Source organism: Lytechinus variegatus, chromosome 7 (genome assembly GCF_018143015.1).
Source record: "Lytechinus variegatus isolate NC3 chromosome 7, Lvar_3.0, whole genome shotgun sequence".
NCBI classification, from domain to species: Eukaryota; Metazoa; Echinodermata; class Echinoidea; order Temnopleuroida; family Toxopneustidae; genus Lytechinus; species Lytechinus variegatus.
This window is the reverse complement of record NC_054746.1, coordinates 2,650,511-2,678,019: the sequence shown is the minus strand read 5'-3', so window position 1 is coordinate 2,678,019 and position 27,509 is coordinate 2,650,511. Positions and strand designations below refer to the sequence as shown.

Sequence of the window (27,509 nt, the reverse complement as noted above, 5' to 3'; positions counted from 1 at the left end):
TCTATATTAGTTCACGTTCAGTTATGACACTAAAACCATTTAGAACTTTATATAATACCTGAAATATTTTCTTTATTGTGAAAGCAAAGGGAATCAAAATAGAAAATATAAGAAATAGACAATATAAACAGAATTGTTTTAGTTTTTTGGCTCCCCATAATTTTAGACCAGACTTAGACCATGGTTTAAGTTAAACCCGACTTCGGAATACGGACCTATGCGTCGAGTCCACAATGCTTTGTGCCCCTCCTTCCTCCCCTCCCTAATCCCCCGGCCCGCCCCCCCCCCCCCGATGGTTCCAGAGTGCATATGGTTCTGAACCTAACGGAAAATGGCATACGTCACGAGGGTTAGAAGGCTCGTCAAAAACACACCAAGTGCCCTTGGGGTATCGCCCTTTGCCGTCGTCATCGTAGGCTCGGCGGTCATCGTAGGATCGGTCGTCACATTGTCGTTGCTTTTTACGAAACCGTTGTTGGCCACGATCTCGGCATAGACTTCGGTAGAGACCTTAGGTTCCCGAGTTCGATCGTCGTCGCTAAAGTCGATGTAGACCATCCCGAAGCGTTCGGTGTAACCATTTGCCCACTCGAAGTTATCAAGAAGTGACCACGCTGTGTAGCCTATCACATTTACCTCGTCTAGCAGAATTGCTGTAATAGTAATCATGATAACAATAACATGCAGCATTTTTACGGTGCTTATTACAAATGTATAAGAGCTGTATGCTTTAATAAAGTTCAATAATATTTATGATCGAGGAGTAAGCAAATTTTCTCTGATAACAAAAAAAGGTCATAGCATAACCAATCCAGGGTTATGAGTCAGACATAGCCGGCTGTCACATCTGCTTTTGAAATAAACATGATGAATATTTTGTTATGCCGTTATTTACATGTTAAATATTGACTGGTGACGGAACAGTAAATTGTCATCGAGTCAGAACTTATGGCAAATTCGAGTTACAACTACATGTCAACATTATTGTTATTTTAACTACCATGGAAAACTTGGCTGTAACTGCATTGTTAGAGATCAAATTGGAGATTCCTTTCTTTCTTTTTCTTAACTATTCTTTACATTTCAAAAGGTTTTAACTAAAGACCAATGATCCACCTTCTCGACCGTCTTCCTGGGGTGACGAAAATAATCCTGGTGATTTGGGGTTATCTGGACTAGTATCGCAAGGTCTATTTTACGGACATATACAACCCTCTTTTCATATATAGCCTCTCACCTTTAAGAACTTCGTTCACGTAAGATTTGTAATACTTTTGCCTCATGATATCATCAAGTTCTTTGACATCTTCCGTCGAGTAGCCATTCTCCGTCACATACACCGGCGGGTCACCGTATTCGTTCTTGATCCAGGCCAGGATTCTCCGGATCCCCCAAGGAACCACCTTCAACCAGTCCGAGGCCGAAGAAGGCCATGCGGCATCCTGCTCATTACCCACATCAGAATCAGACCAGTAGCTTGCGTTCTGGTCCAGGTTCAATCCAAGATCCCAGGCATAGGTGCTCGTGTAGTGGTTCAACCCAAAGAAGTCACTGGTGCCGCTGATGTTTGCCTTCTCCTCTGCTGTGAACTCCGGAAGACGAGACTTGTTGTACCCTTGAGCCGCACTCTTTTGTCCAATCCTGTCCTTCATCACCTCAGGATAGTCTCCGTTGATGAAAATAGGATGGGCGTACCAACCAAGGTTGAACTGTAGGCTACGATCAGCCGCTTCCACACTGCTTTGGTTTGTACGATCGATGGGTTCAACAAAGTCGGCATTCAACGTGATTCCAATTTTTCCATTCTGGCAAATGAGACAGATTAATGACAAAGATAAGAACAACCGAATGATGTGGACAATTCTAGCCACAGAAGTTATATTATATACACGGTAACGTACATGAAGATTTACCTCTTACTGGTTAACGAATTATAGTGATAGAACATTGATTAGACAAAAAGTGAAAAACACGTTTATTATTTCATGACTTATGTAGAGAAAATATCTTACTTGAGACTGCCTGTATTTATCGTCGTACGTGTGCCACGCCTTGGCGTGTGCCTTGATAATAGTATGGCCTGTCGTATAGACCGTGGTTCCAATCTCTTCAATACCAGGAGGATGCTCGCCGATGCCATATCCTACCAAACTCACGACCCAGGGCTCGTTGAACGTAATCCACAGTTTTACGCGATCGCCGAACCTCTGAAAGCACAGTTCGGCATAGTTGTTGAAGAGGTCAATCAGGTCCTCGTTTTCCCAGCCCCCGATGTCCTGAAGAGCTTGGGGTAGGTCCCAGTGATAGAGGGTGATCATCGGGGTGATGTCCGCATCGAGAAGGGCATTGATGACGTTGTTGTAATAGGTAAAACCGGCTTCGTTGATGTTGCCGATGGTGCCGTCCGGGAGAACCCGTGGCCAGGAGATTGAGAAACGGTAGGCATTGAGACCCATGTTTTTCATGATGTCGATATCTTTTTGATATCTGAAATTAAAAAAATAATATATATTCAATGCAGCTATAACATCAAATAACAGTTACACGACTGGTTTTCACGGGGCAGGGTCTCGGAACCACAAAGTGTGAGTGGACATATGGTGAATTCAGCATCCCCCCCCCCCCCACCAACACACATCAACACACACGTATTTAGGTTTGTTACAAACTGTGAGAAAATAATCATAAGATCAGACCATATTATGCTGAATTAGTTTTGATGTCCTCATAAATTAACCGTATTGAGCTTATTTTTGTTTCAGAAAGGATCATTTAGATTTTACTTCATTGTTTTAGTCATTATCACGTCACACGACTCTTCTCTCACAAAACACGCCATTAACTGTACAGTTTTCATTTTAATGATTACCTATCTTTTACACGTCATACAAATTTCATCGTGCTTATAGCTTTCAATTCAAACCGAGGCTTCACACATTTCAATATCTAAGTTTTCTATTCTCATTTCTATTGATTTATTCTATATCCTCTCACATTTATGATACAATACTACTCGTCTATAACTTGCATACCTGGGGTAAACGCATATTAATAATAAATGTATATTCTGTCCTGGTACCAAATGCAGGCACTCTCAATCATATACTCTCAAACTGCCCAGTCTTCCTTGAGAGATACGAGTGGCGTCATAATAACATTTTGAGGTTCATGCACAAAGCATTTCTGGAAAATTTGACCAACGGGAATATTTATACTGATTTAGAAGGGCATTCAATTGCCGGGGGCACCATACCTCCCCACATTCTCACAACCACTTTGCGCCCAGATTTAGTAATTTTACGGGAAGATCAGAAAGAGATACTTATCACCGAATTGACAATCCCATTTGAAACCAACATTGATGACGCACACCAAAGGAAAGTCACAAAGTATGAATCGATCGTCAGGGATATCAAAGAAAAGGGGTACATGGTGTCATTTTACGCTGTAGAAGTCGGGGTAAGGGGCCTAGAGTAGACCGGAATAATAAACACCGTCTTAAAAAACTCCTCAGAACAATAACCTCAAATTTCCGACCAACCAAATTCTTCCATACCTTTCTAAACTCACCATACTATCCTCTTTTTCGATATTCTACGCAAGAAAAGAACGAACTTGGGGGGAAGTACGTCACTTGGACCCGTAACCATCCCTAGGGCCCAAGATGATTTACTTAACTATATTTTCTTTTTTGCGTAAGGCTTTACTTTACATATCTTACCTTCAATTTAGGAAATTATTTTTTTTTTCAACGTGATATCAACGACAGCTTCAACTAATTATTTCCTGCATTTATGTTACTCTCAACAATTTTCTATATTGTATACGTATTACTTGTTTTGTAATCTATGTATCTGACCTGCCATCTGTTTGGAATCGAAACGATGGACCTGGTCTCTTTATGTATATATTTTTATTAGTGTCTTCGAACTTGAATAAAGTCATGATGAAATAACAACGTGTAATGTGTTGTAGATTCAGCATTGTAAACTGTTTGATGTAGCATAATCATAATTCATCGATTTAACATCTCTCGAATTCAGGATTGCATATTTTCATTGTATGTTATTTTTGTTGTCTGTTTTTACTTGCAATATATTTTCCCATGGAAGGTCAGTCTGTTGAATGGGCTACCCTGTTGAAATATAAATAATTTCAAATTTATGTTTATTTAATCTCCTATAGAAAAGTAGTATAAAAAAATATGATACAGAAACCATACAAACAAAATTACTTCTGTGATAAACATACAAACATATACATTCTTCAATAAACATTTCAAAATAAAAAAAAGATGAAATGATTATACATTATCAATATCTTTGGAAATGGAGGGATCCATCAAAGGGCAAATGCTTGAATGATTTTTTTACACCTCAAACGTGCAATTAAAAATGAAATAATGTATATCATCATGAGACCTACTTGTGGTAGCTGTCGCAGGCAACGTCTCCATTATCATTATTCTTCACTTTGCCACCTTCATGAGTAAAATTGTCCCAGATGCTCTCTCCTTTTCCATCTAAGTTCCAAGCTCCTTCGATTTGGTAGGCCGAGGTCGCTGAGCTCCAAGCAAAGTCGTCGGGGAAGGTGCCGTAGATGAGAGCATCTCTCTCGGTGTCGTTAAACACATCGGGCCAAACGAATTCGGGATCGTCGGCAGAATGCACAAAACCAAGTACATTGGCAAAGATGATTAAAAACACACTTGTGATGAAAACCTTCATTTTTTTCTCTTTAATTGGCTTATTTTAATTGAAATCTTGCGAACGCCTTGATATATATGTACGTCTACGCTGGGGACCAAGATAAATATGCGACGGGCGACTGACAGACAAAATAAATTATCATTATATTTGCATTTTCAGAGGTGAAGTGGCGCTATTACAAGCCTATAGCGGGGGAGGGGGGCTTTGGGATACCTGTCCTTAAAAATGCCCCGATAAAATTCGAAAAGAAGGGGGTACTGTTGTAGGCGTATTGATGGGAGATTGGGGGCTTGCCACCACCACCCACCCATGAAATTTGGTTCTGTGACCAATAAAGAAATAAATAAAGATATTAAAGGAGAGAGGATAAAATATATGCAATAGCTTCGATATTGTGTCAATATCCACCCTATAATTACATCATCATTTCAAAATGGTCAACATTTTCAGTCGCTTACGATTCTTTACACTTTGCCCCCCCCCCCCTCCTCTCAGTTTGTTGGGCTCATTGCGCCATTGAAATAGGGGCAAATTCAGAGGAATGAGATGAAAGGACGCTTTAATGAATTGGCGTTAATTGCATTTACAGCGGTGGATGGATCCAAAGGTATTTGAAGATTTTTTTTTTACATCATTGGTCCCTACCATTTTTATTAATATTCATATCTTGAAGATGTTTTCAACAATATCAACATCGTGACTTATTTATCAACATAAAAACATAATCGTCACCTCGATACAAATGTTTCACGGTGATTGAACTGGGATCTTCCCTCAATATCGTCACATCGGTAATATCGATCCCAACCGACCGATGATTTGTTATTGGAATTTAACGTAAGAGCTTTGATCGATCTCCAAGTCGGTTTCGTTGGTGTGACTGTAACATTATATACCACGCAAAACTTCCCTATTCCAACCAAACTCAATATTGACATTGATATTCCTTTTAATCTAATGTCTGTTCCAAAGTTTATGGAATTATAATCTTTTGTTGCGCTTCATAAAAGCATTATTGTTATCCCCATCATCATTCATTGTGATCAGTGCAAAGAGTGCCAAGGACGGCATCATAAGGAGTTATAAAGTTCATCCCTCACATTATATCATCATTTTTGACGGAATCCAATGTAGAATCAATTCAACAGTCAATAGTTCTTAAGAGTATTGTGCAAACAGTCAATCATTGCATAAGTCCGCATTTCTGCCCTCGGCCTCTCTCCCCTGCTACACCCCCGCATGTGAGGGTGCGGTTGTGGGTTGGCAACTTGGCATTCCCCTTTTGATCTAATTACGATTATACGTTCAATTTAATACGGCTTTCCATTAAAAAGGTAGGAGAAAGTAGACTAAAATAAGAGGTTGCATGATGTCGAGGATGATGAGAAAAGAGAAAGAGAAGGAGAAAAAGAACTTAGCAGAAGAAGATGGAGGAGAAGATCGAAAAGAAAAAGAACAAGAAGAGAAAGAAGGAGAAGAAATGGAGTAGCATATAAAAGTACCAAACTGATTTACATAATGATAAAATAGATGATTAAATCCAAAACTGCTTGTAATACAAATTGAGATTTGTTTTGACCAGGCCTAGCTGCAGATGGTGGACCAGGAGATAAAGAAGTGGAAGTGGACTAATAAGGTCTGAATATCAAAAATTTTCAAAAAATATGATGTTCTGTGGTAAAATAAAGTTATATTTTAAAATTTTGCTTAATTTCACAAAACAGTTATATGCAAACCTGTTCGGTATGCAAATGAGGGGACCGATTACATCACTCACTCACTATTTCTTTTGTATTTTGTTATGTGAAGTATGAAATATTTCGATTTTCTCGTCATTGTCATGTAAAACGAAGTTTCATTCCTCCCAGAACACGTGGAACTCCATTATTTTAACATTTTGTGGTTCAGGCAAGGAGGTCCTAATTATCAAATTTGTAAAAATTAAAATATTGTATAATTTAAAAAATAAAAAAACAAAAGAAATAGTGAGTGACATCATCGACTCTTTTTTATTTGCATATCACTGAGTTGAGCATAGAACTGTTTTGTAAAAAAAAGCGCAACTTTAAAATGTCATAATTTTCTTATTTTACATCTGATTTTAATGAAGTTTTCAGCATTATTCATGTTTGATTTTTCTCTATTTATATAAATCAACAGTTTTCTGGGGTGGACTTGACCTTTGATAAGTAAACGAATTCAGCATCAGGTAACCTCACACAGGTCCAGGTCATTGAGGAATTATCTCGATTTTTACTATGGTCGGATCTTTTTTTTTCTCTCTCTCTCTCTCTGCGCCCGCTCTGAAAAAGTCTGCAAAATGGAATGTAACAAAATGCTATACAAAATGGTTTCGGAAATAAATTTTGAAAATCAAAAACACCGAATACATACATAATACTTCGGCGCATTTTTATTGAAGAAAAGTGTATCAGTAAAAGAAGTGATTATTTATTTCTCAAGATGCAAAAAGTGAAATAAACTATTTACATAATGTTATACCTCTTTCCCCTCTCTGCAGGGATCAATTAATATTTTCACTCCAAGCCCCCCCCCCCCAGAGAAAACTGAATAAATTAGTTTTTAAAATTATCGTGCACATTATGCTACATGGTGTGCCCCTAAAAAAATAAAAATAGTTATTATTAGTACTCTGTCTGTGACTGTTATAATAATAATAATAGGCATTTATATAGCGCCATCTATCTAGAAATATTCTATTCCGAGGCGCACAAGAAAAGAAAGAATGAGAAAATTTGGATGAGTGTCAAAGTGCCAATAACTAATACTGTTAGAAAAGATAAGATTTCAGTTTAGATTTAAAGGTCTCCAGTGATTGTATAATTCTTAAATTTAATGGCAAATTATTCCAGAGAGAAGGTGCTGAGGCAGAGAAAGCTCGTGCACCATATGCTACACGTGTCTTGGGAGTCTTAAGAAGTTGCTGGTGTGATGATCTCAGGCTTCTAGCTGGTGCATAAGGCATGACAAGGTCTTGTAGATATTTTGGTGCCAAACCATTAAACACTTTCCAAGTGAGAAGAAGTATTTTAAATTCTATACGCTTCCGGATTGGCAACCAATGTAACTTTTGGAGAATTGGTGAGATGTGTTGATATTTTGATGTACCAGTTAAAACCCTGGCAGCTGTATTCTGAGCATACTGAAGTTTATTAACATTGCGTGAGGTTATATTAAAAAGAAGAGCATTTCCAACATCTAATCGAGATAGTACAAATGAGTGTATAAGCATAGCAGCAGACTTATGGTCAAGGACTTTCCTCATGCTGTTAACATTATGAATAAATAGTACACTGATTGACATATTTTCTTTACTTGTGCATCTATAGACATATGTTCGTCAAATACGACACCGAGATTTCGAACTGATGACAAGGCTTTAATCAAGGAGTCCCCAACCTGTATAGTCCGGTCCTTAATCAAATGACTTTGTGATTTAGAACTAATAATCAACAAGTCTGTTTTACTTTCATTTAATTTCAACTTATTGTTTAGCATCCATGACCGCATATCATCTATTGTATTTTGTAAACGAAGCCTGGCAGACAACTCACTAGCAGGGTCAGTTGGATCAAATGACACATACAACTGTGTATCATCCGCATACATATGAATGTCTATGCCATGTTTATGCGCAATTTTTGCAAGAGGACTGGAATAGATGGCAAAAAACAACGGCCCGAGGACTGAACCTTGGGGCACTCCAAAAGGAAGTTTAACAGGAGACGACATATTTTCACCAATCTTGACAACCTGTGATCTATCACGAAGATAAGATGAAAACCAATCAAGAACAACTCCTTCTATGCCACAATATTTCAACCGATCCAATAGCAAATCATGGTCAACAGTATCAAATGCTGACGAAAGATCAAGCAGAAGGAGGAAAACAGCCTTCTTGTCATCAACAGCACGAAGAATATCATTTGATACACGAACCAAAGCAGTTTCTACCCCATGACATTTCCTATATGCAGATTGGAAAGGTTCAAACAATTCATTATCCAAGAAATAGTTGGTGAGACGCACAGCAACAACCTTTTCTAATATCTTTTAAACAAACTTTAAATTTGAGACAGGTCTATAGTTTTTTAATTCCTCTGAGTCTAACGATGGATTTTTCAAGAGAGGAGTGACAAGTGCTTGCTTGAAATCATGAGGAAAATTACCAGTTTCAAGAGAAATGTTGATAATTTTTGTGATTATTGGAAGCAACAGATTCATATGTTTCTTAAGAACCCAGGTTGGAACTGGATTTAATGAGCACGATTTAGCAGGAAAAGAGGTCACAATATTCTTAACTTCTTTATCAGTTGTCATTTCAAATGTTTTCATTATAGGAGTAGCTGTATGTGAGGAATCACATTCTTCAACACTATGAGATAAGGTACCCTGCATTGAGTCTAAATTATCCCGGATAGTGGATATCCCGGACCGTTAGTCTCCCGGGGTTCTTAGTCAATGAAAGGAATGTCTGCTCAAGAGAAGAAATCAGGTTAATCAGCTTTTATAACTCTTCATGCATAAAATATATTATGTCAGAGTTTATGGAGACCCGGAATATTCGTCCGACGTTAAAGCCGACAAGACGGAAATACACAAAGTATAAAAGTGATAATTTTCCATCAAAATGCCCCATTATGTACTGTATACAGTGCGTATAAAAAAGTTTACACTTTAAAAAAGCCCTTGGAATTAAAAAATATACATGTGGTTAATTTTTACATAAAATCTTGGCTTTGGGTCTCATCTATCCAATGAAAGCAAATCATTTTTCATTAACTTTTCAAAAGTAAGTGGTGCTCACTCAAGCGGAAATATTTTTTCGACATTTAAATCGTCATTTGCTTAAAGGGATCTGTACCAATGTTAAAATGTGGAGAAATCTTCAGGATATTACAAATGTATAAATCTACAGGATTTTTACTAAGAGTAAACTTTTTTTGATACGCACTGTATCACCAGGGTTTCAGAACCACACATTTTCTTTTTTGCAGTAAACTTGTAAAAAAGTATTACAAAAAGATGCCATGTTATCCGTGGTCCTAATGTTGGCCGTTGTGGTATTATTTATCTTATGATATATGCTCCTATCATGGGGCTTCCATTATGGGTGGCATTTTTTAACCTTTAATTCTAAAAGATGAATTATTCCGAATCGACCACGGCCATCTGACGGAGATTTTTGTGGTAGATCTCCTGTGAGTCGATTGAAGTAAACACTAATGGCCCGTATTCTGAACTCTGGTTTAAATTTAACCCTGGTTTAAAGTTGTGGAATAAAGGCACAAATCTATATTAGTGCACGTTCAATTTATTAACTGTTATGACACTATAACTATTTAGAACTTTCTTAAAATAGTACCTGAAATATCTTCTTTATTATGAAACCAAAGGGAATCAAAATAGAAAATATAAGAAATAGACAATATATACAGAATTTTTGAGTTTTTTGGCTCCCCATAATTTTAGACCAGACTTAGACCATGGTTTAAGTTAAACCCGACTTCAGAATACGGACCTATGCGTCGAGTCCACAATACTTTGTGCCCCTCCTTCCTCCCCTCCCTAATCCCCACCTATCCCCCCCGATGGTTCCAGAGTGTATATGGTTCTGAACCTAACGGAAAATGGCATGCGTCACGAGGGTCAGAAGGCTCGTCAAAAACACACCAAGTGCCTTAGGGGTATCGCCTTTTGCCGTCGTCATCGTAGGTTCGGTCGTCATCGTAGGATCGGTCGTCATGTTGTCGTTGCTTTTTACGAATCCGTTGTTGGCCACGATCTCGGCATAGACTTCGGTCGAGACTTTAGGTTCCCGAGTTCGATCGTCGTCGCTGAAGTCGATGTAGACCATCCCGAAGCGTTCGGTGTAACCCTCTGCCCACTCGAAGTTATCAAGAAGTGACCACGCTGTGTAGCCTTTCACATTTACCTCGTCTATCAGAATTGCTGTGATAATAATGATAATAATAATATGCAACATTTATATGGCGCTTATTACATATGTATAGGAGCTGCATGCTTTAATAAGGTTCAATGGTATTTATGATCAAGGCGTAAGCAAATTTTTGAACGAGTATTTTCTCTGATAATAAAAAAAACATAGCATAACGAAATCCGGGTTATAGGTCAGACATACAAAATGACTTTCACATCTGCTTTTGTAATAAACATGATCAAGATTTTGTTATGCCGTTATTTGCATGCCTACCAGAATGTTAAATAATGACCAGTGACGGAACAGTAAATTGACCTCTCGTCATCGAGTCAAAATTTATGGCAAATTAGAGTTACAACTATATGTCAACTTTGCTGTTATTTTAACTACCATGGAAACATTGGCTGTGATTGGTTGCTAGAGATCAAATTGGAGATTCATTTCCTTTTTTCTTAACTTATTCTTTTTATTCTTTTCATTTCAAATGGTTTTAATTAAAGACCAATGATCCACCTTCTACACCGTCTTCCTGGGGTGACGAAAATGATCATGTAACTCATTTGGGGTTATCTAGACTAGTATCGCAAGGTCTATTTTACGGTCATGTACAACCCTCTTTTCATAGCCTCTCACCTTTAAGAACTTCGTTCACGTAAGATTTGTAATACTTTTGCCTCATGACATCATCAAGTTCTTTGACATCTTCCGTCGAGTAGCCATTCTCCGTCACATACACCGGCGGGTCACCGTATTCGTTCTTGATCCAGGCCAGGAGTCTCCGGATCCCCCAAGGAACCACCTTCAACCAGTTCGAGGCCGAAGAAGGCCATGCGGCATCCTGCTCACCACCCACATCAGAATCAGACCAGTAGCTTGCGTTCTGGTCCAGGTTCAATCCAAGATCCCAGGCATAGTTGCTCGTGTAGTGGTTCAACCCAAAGAAGTCACTGGTGCCGCTGATGTTTGCCTTCTCCTCTGCTGTGAACTCCGGAAGACGAGACTTGTTGTACCCTTGAGCCGTACTCTTTTGTCCAATCCTGTCCTTCATGACCTCAGGATAGTCTCCGTTGATGAAGATAGGATGGGCGTACCAACCAAGGTTGAACTGTAGGCTACGGTCAGCCGCATCCACACTGCTTTGGTTTGTACGATCGATGGGTTCAACAAAGTTGGAATTCAACGTGATTCCAATTTTTCCATTCTGGTAAATGAGACAGATTAATGATAAAGATAAGAATAAGCGTATGATGTGGACAATTATAGACAGAAGTTATATTGTATACAGTGCGTCCCAGAAAAAACGAAACCGAGATTTAGCGATCATTTATCATTACTTAATCGTAAATAAAATAGACAAATGACCTATCAATTTAAAGCTGAGAATCTCCTCTTTCATCTGATGTTACTTAGATTATTTCTTCCTCACGCATGAATGAGCAAATACAATTTCAAGAAAGGATATCAAAATCTCAGTTGGCGGGGGGTATCTGGGTTTCAAAAAGAAAAACACATTTTTGAAAAGTTCAATATCACTTCTTTAATTTGATACCTAAATTACAGAAAATGGTCGAGAAATAACAAAGTTATGGTCATTTGAAATAAGGCTTGAATTTCAATAATTTCATAAAATGAAGAGGTTCTCCAGGCTGGCTTTCAAACTCACTCGACACTCCGTTTTGTTGACGATCAGCCATGCATTAAATCTATATATTGTTCACTATGCGAAAGCTTCTGTGGGAACCCGGTGAAAACACATTTATCTCATGAAATTATGGAAATACAAGCCTTATTTTAAATGACCAGAACTTTTTTATTTCTTGACCATTTTCTGTAATTGAGGTACCAAATTAAAGAGCAGATATTGAACTTTTCAAAAATGTGGTTTTCTTTTTGAAACCCAGATACCCCCTCCAAATTAGTTTTTGGTATACTTTCTTCAAATTGTTTTTGCTCACTCATGCGTGAATAAGAAATAACCTAAGTAATATCAGATGAAAGAGGAGATTCTCAGCTTTAAATTGGTAGGTCATTTGTCTATTCTATTTATGATTAAGTTATGATAAATGATCGCTAAATCTCGGTTTCGTTTATTCTGGGACGCACTGTACATGGTAAAGTACACGAAGAATCACCTCATACTAGTTAACGAACTATAGTGATGAATATTGATTAGACAAAAAGTGAAGAAAAAAATTATTTCATGACTTATGTAGAGAAGATATCTTACTTGAGTCTGCCTGTAATTATCATCGTACGTGTGCCACGCCTTGGCGTGTGCCTTGATGATAGTATGGCTTGTCGTATAGACCGTGGTTCCAATCTCGTCAATACCAGGAGCATGCTCGCCAGTGCCATATCCTAGCAAAGTCACGACCCAGGGCTCGTTGAACGTAATCCACAGTTTGACGCGATCGCCGAACCTCTGAAAGCACAGGTTGGCGTAGTCGTTGAAGAGGTCAATCAGGTCCTCGTTTTCCCAGCCCCCGATGTCCTGAAGAGCTTGGGGTAGGTCCCAGTGATAGAGGGTGACCATCGGGGTGATGTCCGCAGCGAGAAGGGCGTCGATGACGCTGCTGTAATAGGTTAAACCGGCTTCGTTGATGTTGTCGATGGTGCCGTTAGGGAGAACCCGCGGCCAGGAGATGGAGAAACGGTAGGCATTGAGACCCATGTTTTTCATGATGTCGATATCTTTTTGATATCTGAAATTAAAAAAAGAAGATACTAATTCAATCAGCTATAACATCAATTACATGTATTTACACGACTGGTTTTCACGGACAGGGTCTCGAAACCATAAAGTGTGAGTGGACATATGGTGAATTCAGCATCCCCCCCACACACATTCACATCCACACACACGTATTTAGGTTTGTCATCAACTGTGAGAAAATAATCACAAGATCAGACCATATTATGCTGAAGTAGTTTTGATGTCCTCATAAATTAACCGTATTGAGATTACACATGCAACTTACACTGGTGCGTAGCTAGGCTTTTGCACCCCCCGTAAAAGTTCAGGACCGACCAAGAAAAAAATTAAAGGGTAAAATGTGATATTATTTTCTAGGTATTTTATCAGCATCTGTCACAAAATCATTTGTTTTTTATCTTAATGAGATTGTTTGTTGGCTCGCTAGTGACTATTTAGATTTTTTTTTTCTTATTCACCAAGTTCTCAGTGCCCCTAATTGTCTTTGACTCATCACGCCAGCTGTGCCAAGACTCACTCGTCCATATATACAGTGATTAACATGCGAGAGCTAATCTGATAATTTATCTGTTGTTTGCTCTGTCTACGGAAATGTTTTCTTTTGATATGAGAATAATGAAATATTAGTTGGCAACCTATATTAATTGACTGCATATTTCTGCGCATATTGTTTTGCCACCCGGCCTTAAAATGCATCTCAAGTGCAGACTTGAAGAAATCAGCATGTTCGTACACGACCAGAATGTTCGTGAAATTATGATACTCTTACTATATAATTTAGCCATTTTTGTTTCAGAGAGGATAATTCAGATTTTACTTCATTGTTTGAGTCATTATTTCATAAACGTAAAACAAGGGGGTTGTATAGGCACGTCACACGACTCTAATTCTCCCACAAAACATCTGATTACCTATCTTTTACACGTCATACAAATTTCATCGTGCTTATAGCTTTCAATTCAAACCTATGTTTAACATATATTTCAATATCTAAGTTTTCTATTCTCATTTCTATTGATTTATTCTATATCCTCTCCGCTCACATTCATTATACAATACTACTCGTCTATATTTTCGTGCAATTTGTTGAAGATTCAACATTGTAAACTGTTTGATGTAACATAACCATAATACATCGATTTAACATCTCTCTAATTCAGGTTTGCATATTTTCATTGTATGTTATTTTTGTTGTCTGTTTACACTTGCAGCCCATGGAAGGTCTGCCTGTTGAATGGGCTACCCTTTTGAAATATAAATAATTTCAAATTTATGTTTGATTTCAAATAGAAAAGTAATATAAACAATATGATACATATAATCATACAAACAATATTATTCTGTAATAAACATACAAACATATACATTCTTCAATAAACATTTTAAAAAAAAGATGAAATGATTATATATTATCAATATCTTGGGAAATGGAGGGATCCATCAAAGGGCAAATGCTTGAATGATTTTTTTACACCTCAAACGTGCAATTAAAAATGAAATAATGTATATCATCATGAGACCTACTTGTGGTAGCTGTCGCAGGCAACGTCTCCATTATCATTATTCTTCACTTTGCCACCTTCATGAGTAAAATTGTCCCAGATGCTCTCTCCTTTTCCATCTAAGTTCCAAGCTCCTTCGATTTGGTAGGCCGAGGTCGCTGAGCTCCAAGCAAAGTCTTCGGGGAAGGTGCCGTAGATGAGAGCATCTCTCTCGGTGTCGTTAAACACATCGGGCCAAACGAATTCGGGATCGTCGGCAGAATGCACAAAACCAAGTACATTGGCAAAGATGATTAAAAACACACTTGTGATGAAAACCTTCATTTTTTCTCTTTAATTGGCTTATTTTAATTGAAATCTTGCGAACGCCTTGATATATATGTACGTCTAGGCTGGGGACCAAGATAAAATCTGATATGCGAAGGGCGACTGACAGACAAAACAAATTATCATTATTTGCATTTCCAGAGGTGAAGTGGCGTTATTAAAAGCCTGTAGCGGGGGAGGGGAGGGGGTGTGGGGCTTTGGGATATATACCTGCCCCTTAAAAATGCCCTGATAAAATACGAAAAGAAGGGGGTACTGTTGTAGGCGTATCGATGGGAGATTGGGGGCTTGCCACCACCACCCACCCATAAAATATGGTTCTGTGACCAATAAAGAAATATATAAAGATATTAAAGGAAAGATGATGAAATACATGTATATGCAATAGCTTCGATATTGTGTCAATATCCACCCAATAATTACATTTTCATTTAAAAATGGTCAACATTTTCAGTCGATTACGATTCTTTAGAAGTTGCCCCCCCCCCCTCTTCTCTCAGTTTGTTGGGCTCATTGCGCCGATGAGATGGAAGGACACTTTAATGAATTGGCGCTATTTGCATTTACATCGGTGGATGGATGCAAAGGTATATTTGAAGGATTTTTTTATTCAAAACATTGATCCCCTGGTCCATAGGCGGATCCAGGGGGGCCCGAGGGGCCCGGGCCCCCCTATTGGCGGAGCAAAAAAAAGAAAAAAAAAGGGAAAAAGAAAAGGAAGGGAAAAGAGAGGAGAAAAGAAGAAAGGCAAACATAAGAGGAGGAACATGATTGAATAAAATAACATGAGGGGAAGACTTTGAAAATAATTTTTTGAAAAATCTATTTGTTTGGATATAAAATTTTCGCTCGCGCTTCGCGCTCTAATTGTCTTTTAGGGGATTTGCATATCTTGCTCAATATGGAGCTTGAAATATCAAACTTTGAAGTCAATATACAAAACATATTTCAGCTGGGAAATTGAACTTTCATTATTTTGTTTGATTTACAAATTGATTTTAAAAAAGTGCTCTGTAAAAGTGTCTGTGTTATGGTCTGAATATTATCATTTTCTGCTTGCGCTGCGCGCTCGCAAAATTTGATTTGTCAGGTACCTATTATTTTTCTGTATTCCATAAAGTTCTCAAAAAGTTCCCTATTCAGGTCAGATTGTCAAAACGTATCAGCTAGCGCTGCACGCTAGCATTTTGATTAGTGAGTTATGTATATCCCAATATCAATTCTAAATCAAACTACTTTGATGACAGTTTATCAAAAATTTCGGCTCGCGATTTCCGCTCGCATTGATAGATATCGTGCATTTTATGCATAATTACAAAAGTGCTTTAAATGTCCAATTTTCAGGCCATAATATTAACAGATTTCGCGCTCTCATGCTTAGGAAGAGAAATAGGAAGATAGTCATCATTTTCTTATGATGACATAATGCCCTTATAGAATGTCCCGGTCCTATGTAAAAACTCAAAGTAATAATAATAAAATACATCAGCTCTTTTTTAACTGTCATCCATCACGATTCACAATTTTCCCACAAATTGTTTGCAATACAGAGCTTAAATTGACCCTTTGTTAGATCGGAATATCATATGTTTTTAGCTCGCGCTTTGCGCTCGCTTTATTGATTTTCATGATAAGAAAGGTACTTAGAATACCCAAATTCTTGGTCGAAATCTAAAGCACACGTTAATTCAGATACGCAGACTGTTCTCTATTTAAATCATTATCCAGTTTCAGATCACAATATCAAAAAGTGTCTGCTCGCAGATAAATAACTTCCTTTTCATGATTTTCAAAACATGAATAGAGTGTCCAGAATTTTTCCGCTCGCGCTTCGTGCTAGCATCAATAAAGTTTAGTTTATATACTTAGAGTCCTTCCAAGATTACAAAAAGTGCTTAGCATTTCCATTATTCAGGTAAAAAAGGTCAAAATTTTTCAGCTCGCGCTTCGCGCTCGCAATATTTGAATGTTGAAATATGTAACGTCTTCATGGCTAAATGCAAGCAGTCCATAACAGATACAATTTCGAGCAGTTCAAAACGTATACAAAAATTTTCTGCTCGCGCTCTACGCTCGCATTATTAATGTAAGGAAGATCCCCACTTACTCATCCTTTTCATGATTTACAAAACTAATTGAATAGAGTGTATTGTTCAGAAGGTCTAAATCTCGAAATTTTTTGCTCACGCTTTGTGCTTGCATGTTTAATTATATACCTATTCTGTTAAACAAAAAGTGCTAAGAATTTTCATTCCTTAGGTAAAAATGTCAAAAAATTTCGGCTCGCGCTTCGCGCTCGCATTATTTGATTTTTAAAAATGTGTAACGTCTTCATGGCTAATTGCAAGCAAGTATTTAACAGTACCTTTTCCATCACTTCATTTCTGCTCACTCTTTACGTTCGTAGTAATTCTTAACTTGCATACACATCTTTTTTTCAGGAAGACAAACATTTCCCAGAATGTTCAAAATTTTAGGAAAAAGTACATAAGATTTCCAAAAAATTTAGCTCGCGCTTCGCGCTCACATTATATAAATAAGGGTTATGGTATTATACATTTATGTTTCATAATAAAGCTAAAAAGTGACCATTAGGACTACCCCTTCAAAGAAACAAAAAATCCCGGCAAAAATCATATTCGAGCGGCCGATCGGGGAAATATGGCTGAAAAAAATTCCGGGCCCCCCCTATTGGCGAAGGCTGGATCCGCCCCTGCTGGTCCCTACCATTTTTATTGATATTCATATCTTGAAGATGATTTCAACAATATCAACATCGTAACCTATTTATCTACTTTTAAAAAAAACGTAATTGTCATCTCGATACAGTTGTTTCACGGTGATTGAACTGGGATCTTCCCTCATCATCGGCAACATCGATCCAAACCGACCGATGATTTGTCATTGGAATTTAACGTAAGAGCTTTGATCAATCTGCAAGCCGGTTTCGTTGTTGTGACTGTAACATTATATACCACGCAAAACTTCCCTATTTCAACCAAACTCAATATTGACAGTGATATTCATTTTCATCCAATGTCCGTTCCAAAGTCTATGGAGTTATCGTCTTTTGTTGCGCTTCATAAAAGCATTATAGTTATCATCATCATTCATTGTGATCAGTACAATGAATGCCAAAGACGGAATCTTAAGGAGTTATAAAGTTCATCCCTCACATTATATCATCATTTTGAACAGAATCCAATGTAGAATCACTTCAACAGTAAATAGTTCTTAAGAGTATTGTGCAAACAGTCAATCGTTGCATAAGTCCACATTTCTGCCCTCGGCCTCTCTCCCCTGCTTCACCCCCGCATGTGAGGGTGTGGTTGTGGGTTGGCAACTTGGCATCCCCCTTTTGATCTAATTACGATTATACGTCCAATCTAATACGGTTTTCCATTAAAAAGATAGGAGAAAAGTAGAACCCTAAAATAAGAGGTTGCATGATATCGAGGATGATGAGAGAAGAGAAGGAGGAGACAAAGAACATAGCAGAAGAAGATGAAGGAGAAGATCGAGAAGAAAAGAACAAGAAGAGAAAGAAGGAGAAGAAACGGATTGGCATATAAAAGTACCAAACTGATTTACATAATGATAAAATAGATGATTAAATCCAAAACTGCATGTAATATACATTGAGATTTGTTTTGACCAGGCCTAGCTGGAGGTGGTGGACGAGGAGATAAAGAAGTGGAAGTGGACTAATAAGGGCGTCCAGGGCTCCGTAACACAAAGATTAGCGATCAATCGCTAAATGAACTGACCAATCAATGTTACACGCGCATTTGGTTTAAAATACTGACCAGGGACCAATCAGTGCGGTTCTTTCATATTTGCGATTCATCGCAAACCTTTGTGTTATACGGAGCCCCGAACTACTTTGAGTGGACCAGATATGGTGGATGAAGCAAAAGTTGCGAGCGAGCATATATTTGAACTTTCTTTCAATGCAAAAATCTAATTTTTGGAAAATCAATTATCTAATATTCAGAAAATAATGTAATTTTAACTCTTTCTTTTTTTTTGGGGGGGGGCATGCCCCACCGCCCCAAAAAAGGTGCCCCCATCTGTTGGTTGCCAATGGGGCTATCAAACGCAATGATAATGTATCGGAATTCAAAGAGAACGACAAAGAGAGATACCACAAAAAACATTCATTAGGCACTTGACTCAAATGCAGGCAAAAGGTCAACATTCTTGCAGGTAACTCAATAATGTGAATCATGACTTTGAAACAAACGATGACATTCGTATTTTGTTGAGTGTTCGACTAAAAGATTTATTATTAATGAGATAGTGCATTGACATAACAATGATAAAAAAAATTGCATAATCATTCTTGTAGGATTTTCAGGAATTATATACATGAATAGGTCAAATATGAAGATGGACTTTCTTTAGTGTATTGATAAATAGTTTAAAAATGCATAGTCATTCTTTTATGAATTTTAAATATTACAGGATCTATTGATTAAGGCTTTTATTAAACGTTGCGCAAGTTAAAAATTTCATGGTCATTTAAAACCTCGTCATGGTTACATATCACTTGTAACTCAAAGGCATGCCAATATAATGATATAGGTTATTGGTTTGAAACAGATCTGTTTTTAGTTCGAGTGATAACATTTGAATCCAATATTCACACACTCACTCTTGGGAAACGAGTTTGAGTCAACAATGAATATTGTATACTTTTTGGTCAAAGTCAATTGATTTATTTTCAAATGCAAAGAGATACCACCCTGCCATCAACGTGACATAATTTTCCTATTCATTGACAAGGCTATTGTGCAATCAATGCCTTGAAGTATGAAGGATTAGGTAAAAAAAAGTTTGGGAAAATATTAGTGAGAGGACAAAGTGTACGCATTATAGGTTGATATATTAAAGTTCAAGTTTGGAAACAGCAGTTTATTGATATAAACTGATTATATAGTTCATGCAATAGTAGATATATATACAATAAAGGAAATTAAAATAAACACCAGATTTTTTTCTTCAAAATTTTGAAAAAGGATGCGTGTGATCAGACAAGAGAGGCGAGTATAGAGATTAATAAAGATGATAAACAGAGGGCCCTCTGTAAACATTTATTTTGAAGAAACTATTCCAACTATTTAGACAAAATATTGTAACCCTAACTAGGCCGGCCTAGTTAGTCAATCATACAGCAGGGGGCCGTTTCATAAAGCTGTTCGTAAGTTAAGAGCGACTTTAAGAATGACTGGCGACCCTTTCATACGAGCAAAACCATCGCTAATGAATATACCATTCGCCATGAGAAAGGATCACCAGTCGTTCTTGAAGTCGCTCTTAACTTATGAACAGCTTTATGCAACACCCACCAGGAGTGGGATCCCCTTCTAATTTTCATGGACAAAGTTCAACACTAGGCCAACTTAATTCAATTTGCCTCAAACTATTTCCGATTGCAGTAGCTACATAGAAATAAGTTGAAAACAATTAATGAATACTGAAACGTACACGTTAAAATCTGATGAAACATAATTTTACATGTAGTTGGAAAGCGCATTTATACATTACAATTTCACGAAGGAGATCTGTGTACTCTATCTGGAAAATTGGCCAACAAGGGGCTCTGTCATCGTGAGGTTTATGTTTTTCATCCGATTCTCGTCATAGCTTGCGATATGTAATTATGATGTTTCTGTCAGCATACCGACGATGAACACGAAAACGGCAACCAGGGTGATAACGCCAAGGATCGACTTGTTAGAAATTGTTGTGGCCCCCGACGTCGTCGAACTCGGAGACGTCATCATATTCTCTCTTATAAATCCATTGTTGGCGATGATCTCGGCATACATGGTTGCTGACCTCTTGGCTTCCCTTGGTCTGGCGGGGTCGGAGAAGTTCACGTAGTGCATGCCGAAACGCTCGCTGTAGCCCGAAGCCCACTCGAAGTTGTCGAGCAACGACCACGCAGTGTAACCTCTGACGTCAACCCCATCCAATGTAACAGCTTGAAGTTAAAGGGAACAAGAGATGATCTCCAGCATTTCAAACGAGACTACACATACACATCACTGCATTATTATGAAGAACACAAATTTAAGCAACCAACGTCTTAGGTTTATAGTCTTAGACCCTATTACTGGAGTAAAATATAGCAACTATAGATGGTGCTTCAATAAATCTTGAATGTAGGAGTAGAAAAGGGGAAAGGAAAAGAAAGTTCATAATCCTTTGAATATTTATAATTTATAAGTTATATTTCACCGCTGGTTTCATTCTGGGCGGAATAAGTTTCATTTGAATATTACCATTATTTCAAAATTTCACACATACCTTTAAGAAGCTCATTGATGTAGGCGCGGTAATAGTCCTGCCTTATTTGATCATCTAACTCGTACACATCACGGGTTGAGACGCCATTTTCTGTCACATAGATGGGCATGTGGTACTCATCCTGGATCCAATTCACCAAGCGACGGATGCCCCACGGAACTATCTTCAGCCAAGTCGATCCGGACTTGGGCCAGGCGTCATCTTGCCATGACCCGACGTCGGAGTCGGTCCAGTAGCTCGGCGGATTCTCCAGGTACTCCGGGACTTCGATGGCGTAGTTGGAAGTGTAGTGGTTCAGCCCGAAGAAATCGCCGGTGCCTTTGATCATTGCCTTCTCCTCATCGGTGAACTCGGGCAACCTGGACTGTTCGAAACCCTGAGCAGCACTCTTGGTTGCTATCTTGGTCTTCATGATCTCAGGATAGTCTCCGTTGATGTAGATGGGGTGGGCGAACCAACCAAGGTTGAACTGTAGAGCTCGGTCGTGAGCTTCGACACTGGTTGCGTTGGTTCTGTCAAAAGGTTCTACAAAGTCCGAATTCAAGGTGATGCCAATTTGCCCCATCTATACATTTAAATGAAAAAGAGAGAAATAAAGCCAACGATAATTATTGAAGCCAGATGATATTACAATCTAATATCAGGTATAAATGATATATTTCTTACAAATGACAAAATTTGAAATGATCATGGAACACATTAGGTGTATTTACATGTACTTTGCATAATTTCCTATTTCATCAATATTTATTGATTTAAATTTATTTATGATATACTTTGCTACATTACGTCTATATTTATGTATTTGCTCGTATTACTAAGTTAGTTTTACATATTTATTGATGATTTGTTTGAAACGTAAACTTTTGCAATTCGGCTTTTGTGGCAAAGAAGTAGTTTCAATAAACCATTTTGAATTGAATTGAAAAGAAATACATATGTTGCCTCTTTTCTGTATGGGGGCATTGCCTGGCATGGCCGCTTCCTGGCTTGATCTGCACCAAAATTTTGTTACGAATATGCATAACCTCAATGGTGATGAGAACATCAAGCCAAGGGGCCCGTAACAAAAACCCTAGCAATGATCATACAACATTTTTACGATTGATTCCATTGACTACAATGATCAATCGTAAAAATCAAGCGTACGATCAATTGCTAACCTTTGTTTAACTGGACCCAGGTCAAAATGATGAGTCCTGTGGATATTAGTGAGTCCACTGCAGCTGGACTAAGGACGGCCGAAAATGGGTTGAGCGATTTGATGAGGGAACCTTCCCTCTCCAGCGGCAGTTACTGTCAGGAAGATTTTAATTCTTCTTTTTCTCTTTCTCCTCTTCTTCTTCTTCTTCTTAGTTTTTTTTGTTCTTTGAACACTTTCTTTGCTCCTTCCCCCAAAGATAACTTCTAAATTATATTCTTTTTCATACAATACCACCTCATCACTTAATCAATGTAAGATCATTGATTATTACAATTTAAGGGTCGAAAGTACAATGAAGAAACTTTGACCAATACCTGCTCAGCTCTGTATGAATCATTGTAAGTGTGGTATGCCAGGGCATGTGACTTGATGATGTTATGGGTGGTCCTGTAAACAGTGGTGCCAATCTCATCAATACCAGGAGCGAACGCAGCGGTGCCGTACCCTAAGAGGGATACAATCCACGGCTCGTTGAAGGTTATCCAGAACTTGACCCGGTCGCCAAACCTCTGAAAGCAAAGTTTTGCGTAGTCATTGAAGTGATGGGCAATGCTTTCGTTGTCCCAGCCCCCGAAGTCCTGAAGGGCTTGAGGCAAATCCCAGTGGTAGAGGGTGACCATGGGGGCGATGCCGGCTTCTCGGAGCTCGTCAATGACGTTGTTGTAATAGGTGATACCAGGTTCATTGATGTTGCCGATGGTGCCATCTGGAAGAATCCTAGCCCAAGAGATGGAGAACCGATAGTATTTCAGTCCCATGGCCTTCATCAAAGCTACATCTTCACGATATCTGAAAGAATGAGAACATGCATTGGTAGGAAATTCGAGTCATCCATGAAGCTGTAATGATAATCATTCACGCATTTACTTTGAAAACACACTCTTTTTCTTGGTTTATCATAATCTCTCTCTATATCCCTATTTCTTTTTCTTTCCCTCGAGTTGATATATTGGGTCGAAAGACTTTAGGGCTATAGAGGGGTAACCTGTATTTATTAGGAAGCTTATGAGTGCCAACATAGGTCGTTGGTGCCAAAGACGAGGAGATAGGTCAAATAACAAGATCAAGACTTGTTTAAACTTTGTTGATATGGAACTGTTAAACAGGACAACTCATTCCCTTGTCTTATTTTCCCAAACATGTCCCAAACAAGTTGACTAGCCGAATTATGGCCCTGGGAAGCGGGGACTACTGGGCAGCACCGGTGCTGCTTGAGTTATTTACGATAAGCAGCACCGGTTACACTTCGACATTACGAAGGTTCGTTATTCCAAAGATTCGTAATTCCGAAACACGTAAATTGCCTATACCTCGTTCTTTAATCCGAAAACGAGAAAGGGTTCGTTGATCCGAACATTTGTGGCGTTATTCCAAAGGTTTGTTAATCCGAAAACAAATTCCGAAGGTTCGTCAGTCTGAAAACGAAATAAGGTTCGTTATTCCGGAGGTTAGTTAGTCCGAAAAAAGAAATAAGGTTCGTTAATCCCAAAAATGAAATAATCTGTGACAAAACCGGGAAGGGCAAGCGTGGTGGGGGGGGGTAGAAATACTGTTTCATTTTCAATTGTTATGATGAGGGTGGAAAGGCAGTGGCGCGGCGTAACGTATTTTCGTTGAGGGCAAAGCAAAAAAAGGGGCACCTATTATGTCAAAATGGGTCTTTTGGTGATATTTTACCATGAGATTAGCATCTGCATGAAGTCGTTGTGTGTCTTGTATTAAGTTTAACAAAGCCTTTTTAAAGTGATTTCTGATTATTATTATTATTATTATGATGATTATTATTATAAGATATATTTAGGCTATTTTGTAAGGTTGTTGGGAAAATTGTCAAATGTAAATTTTTAAAACAAAAACTCGCTTTTTGGTCAATTATGGGGCTAATTATAGGCCCTACTCTTAAAATGGCATCCTCGCAAGATGTTGCGAGCGCCAATCGCAAGCCCTTTTTTGCTTGTCAAATTTAAACCCCCAATTAAAAATAGTTCCCCGCAGGACCCTGTGCCGAATACAAACAATTCGTCATCTTGTCTAATTAAAAAAGAAATGTAGACCTGTCGGGTTCCGACAACTCGTCATCTTGTCTTTTGGTCACATCCAAGTCGACTGGTCGTATTTCAACAAGTCCCACGTCTTCTATTCAGAAACAAGTCGACTTGCCCAGTTTCTACAATTCACGTCTTCTTCTCTTCACATCATGATGATTTCAATGCACGTTTTCACTCTTTGGTACGCAGTGTGTCAACGCTGAATAAGTACACATACTGTCTTATCTAAAGCGTGAAAAAGATGTCCCATCTTATCTTTATCGCAGTGACTGTTAATTGAATGAATATGTGAACATAGCGTTGATTAAAAAATATAATACAAACACACTGTGCTGAAAGAATGAATAAAAACAAGATCGTAACAATCGGAAAACAATATGTATTATTGAAAGTGTGGACATTCCTTTTTTAATTAATTATACTTGCTTATATAGCGCTTAATACTTACTTTGTCAGAAGTCTCTAAGCGCTCTACAGTATATGCAGCATAATTACCCTGGCTTTAGCAGTGCAGCTGTTACGCGCGCTGCGTTTCAAGGAATAAATTCCTGCCAGGTACCCATTTACCTCACCTGGGTTGAGTGCAGCACATTGTGGATCAATTTCTTGCTGAAGGAAATTACGCTGGTTGGGATTTTTTTGCAGTGACTTTGCAGTGATTTTTTTGCAGTGACTTTTATGTTCTTCTTGACGTAACAAAATAGAAACGATTCAGGACGAAAAAGCGAAAAATCCCAAGCTCCGAGCTTGAAATTGATGGATGCCTCAAAAGAAAGGGTGGGGTGCTAAAAAAAAACAATCCATGACATAGATTTTGCTCAGGCTGCTATTGCTCCGCTCTATATATTCCACACGTTAATTGAATGACCAATTTTAACCCTGGATTTTACACTTTACATTATACATTATTTTTACCCTATCCTAAACGCAACCCTAAACCTAACATATTACCCTATTGCAACCCTAACCCTATCTTCGACGAAATAAAGCCCAGAACAAAATGTCGTGTCACTAAAATAGCAAAATATTATTAAAACAATAGATTAATCAACGAGAGAAAATATGACAAATGATTGATTAATCAAATAAAAAAATTGTTTATGATGTTTAACCAGTCAGATATGCATATCTGAAATCAATATTGTAATACAGTAGATTTGAGTTTAAAAACACCCCATTTCATTAAGTGTGATCCAGCTCTTTCTTGTTACCACCCCCCCCAAAAAAAAAATGACCCACGTATACAGCAATATTAAATACTTGGTAGCCAACATGACCATCAAGGTAAACTATATTTGTTCAAAGTTTAGCACAGAGTGTTAAATGTTATCTTGTCTTATCGGAGTTAGACAAATAATGCCCTTATAATCTTTATTTTCTAAATCATGTTGTTTAATTTATTGTTCTATAAATACTATTGAACTCTATACCACTATGATAAATCTACATGATTGTAGGCCTATATCAGTGGCGTAAATGGGTGGGGGTCGGGCGCTCTTGCTCCCCTCCCCCAAATTTTTCACGACCAAGAAAAAAATAGGAAAGGAAACAAAAAGATATTTTCTGATTATTATGTCAAATTTATCACAAAATCACTGGCCTATATAATTATGTCTTGGTCATATTACGAATTTATTGGTCATGAATATGGCCTACACCCTAAGTGATAAAAATTATTTTATTAATATCTAACAAAACTTTCTTTGGCTGATTTTGACAGCTATTTTTGGTCGGACACAGTCATATCCACAAACAAACTGGTTATATTTCGATCAACTTTTAAATGTAAGAATACACTTCATCAAATGGACAATCAACTCACTTGTTGTAACTATCACAAGCGACGTCTCCTGTGTCGTTGTTGTAAACGTGTCCGCCTTCGTGGGTAAACGTATCCCAAATACTTTCTCCCTTGCCGTCCGCATTCCATGCGCCTTCGATTTGGTAGGAGGAGGTCGCCGAGCTCCAGGCAAAGTCGTCGGGGAAGGTGCCGTAGAGGAAGGCATCTCTCTCGGGGTCGTTGAAGACGTCGGGATACACGAACTCCTGCGCGAGAGCAGGAACATGGCACAATGCAATGCATACGAGAAGGCTATACATGGTGGTCGTCATCGCGATCGTGTTCATCGATTCGACAATTAACACCGACTGAGCTGTTAGTCGTTCGTGGGCGAGTCTTATAGGTCAATCGTAATTAAAGTATCAATATCCTGATACTCTTTTATGATACTGACAATACATTCTTTCAGTCAATATTGATCAGATCGACTGATCTTTAAACAAAACGCCTACTTTTAGCCAGTTACGGTAAATAACTGTTGAAATGATAAATTTGAACATCCCACAACAAAGAAGGATCTGTTTTGTAACCTTTTTGGTCAAATAAGCTGATGCTTGTCAACACAATATCTCTTTTGATTGGTTAGATGACTATATGCCCTTTGCAAATTCACAACAAAAGGCCCCTTAATTTGGATGTGAAACTGAAAATTCTACTATGCTGTAACCCCCAAAATAATGACTGAAAATTATTTTCGAAGGTGCAATCAGATGTTGACTGATAAAAGAGAAGATAAACATCGTGATGAACTATGATTTATTTCAGTCAACATAATTATGATTCATTGTATTGCTCTTGTTATTAGTTTTTGCCTGATCTTTTTGAAGTGCTTTTGTTTCTTTTTTGCCCTTTTATCCCTTCCTCCTCCCCATGGGTGTCGATTTGTGCTGAA

The 27,509-nt window shown here is 38.1% G+C and overlaps 1 protein-coding gene across 1 annotated transcript; it reads right to left on the bottom strand.

Annotated features, from left to right (window-relative positions):
• Positions 1-129: 129 nt before the first annotated feature.
• On the bottom strand, positions 130-27,118 carry LOC121418045 (lactase-phlorizin hydrolase-like). The gene is made up of 14 exons (XM_041611747.1): positions 26,600-27,118; positions 23,044-23,518; positions 21,526-22,090; positions 20,877-21,199; positions 15,424-15,533; positions 14,909-15,217; positions 12,899-13,373; positions 11,305-11,872; positions 10,356-10,682; positions 9,859-9,929; positions 4,426-4,745; positions 2,013-2,487; positions 1,238-1,805; positions 130-653 (listed from the first exon to the last, which is right to left on the bottom strand). Exons 1-14 carry the CDS (start codon positions 26,902-26,904, stop codon positions 322-324), a joined length of 5,223 nt encoding a protein of 1,740 aa, XP_041467681.1. The 5' UTR covers positions 26,905-27,118; the 3' UTR covers positions 130-321.
• Positions 27,119-27,509: the final 391 nt, after the last annotated feature.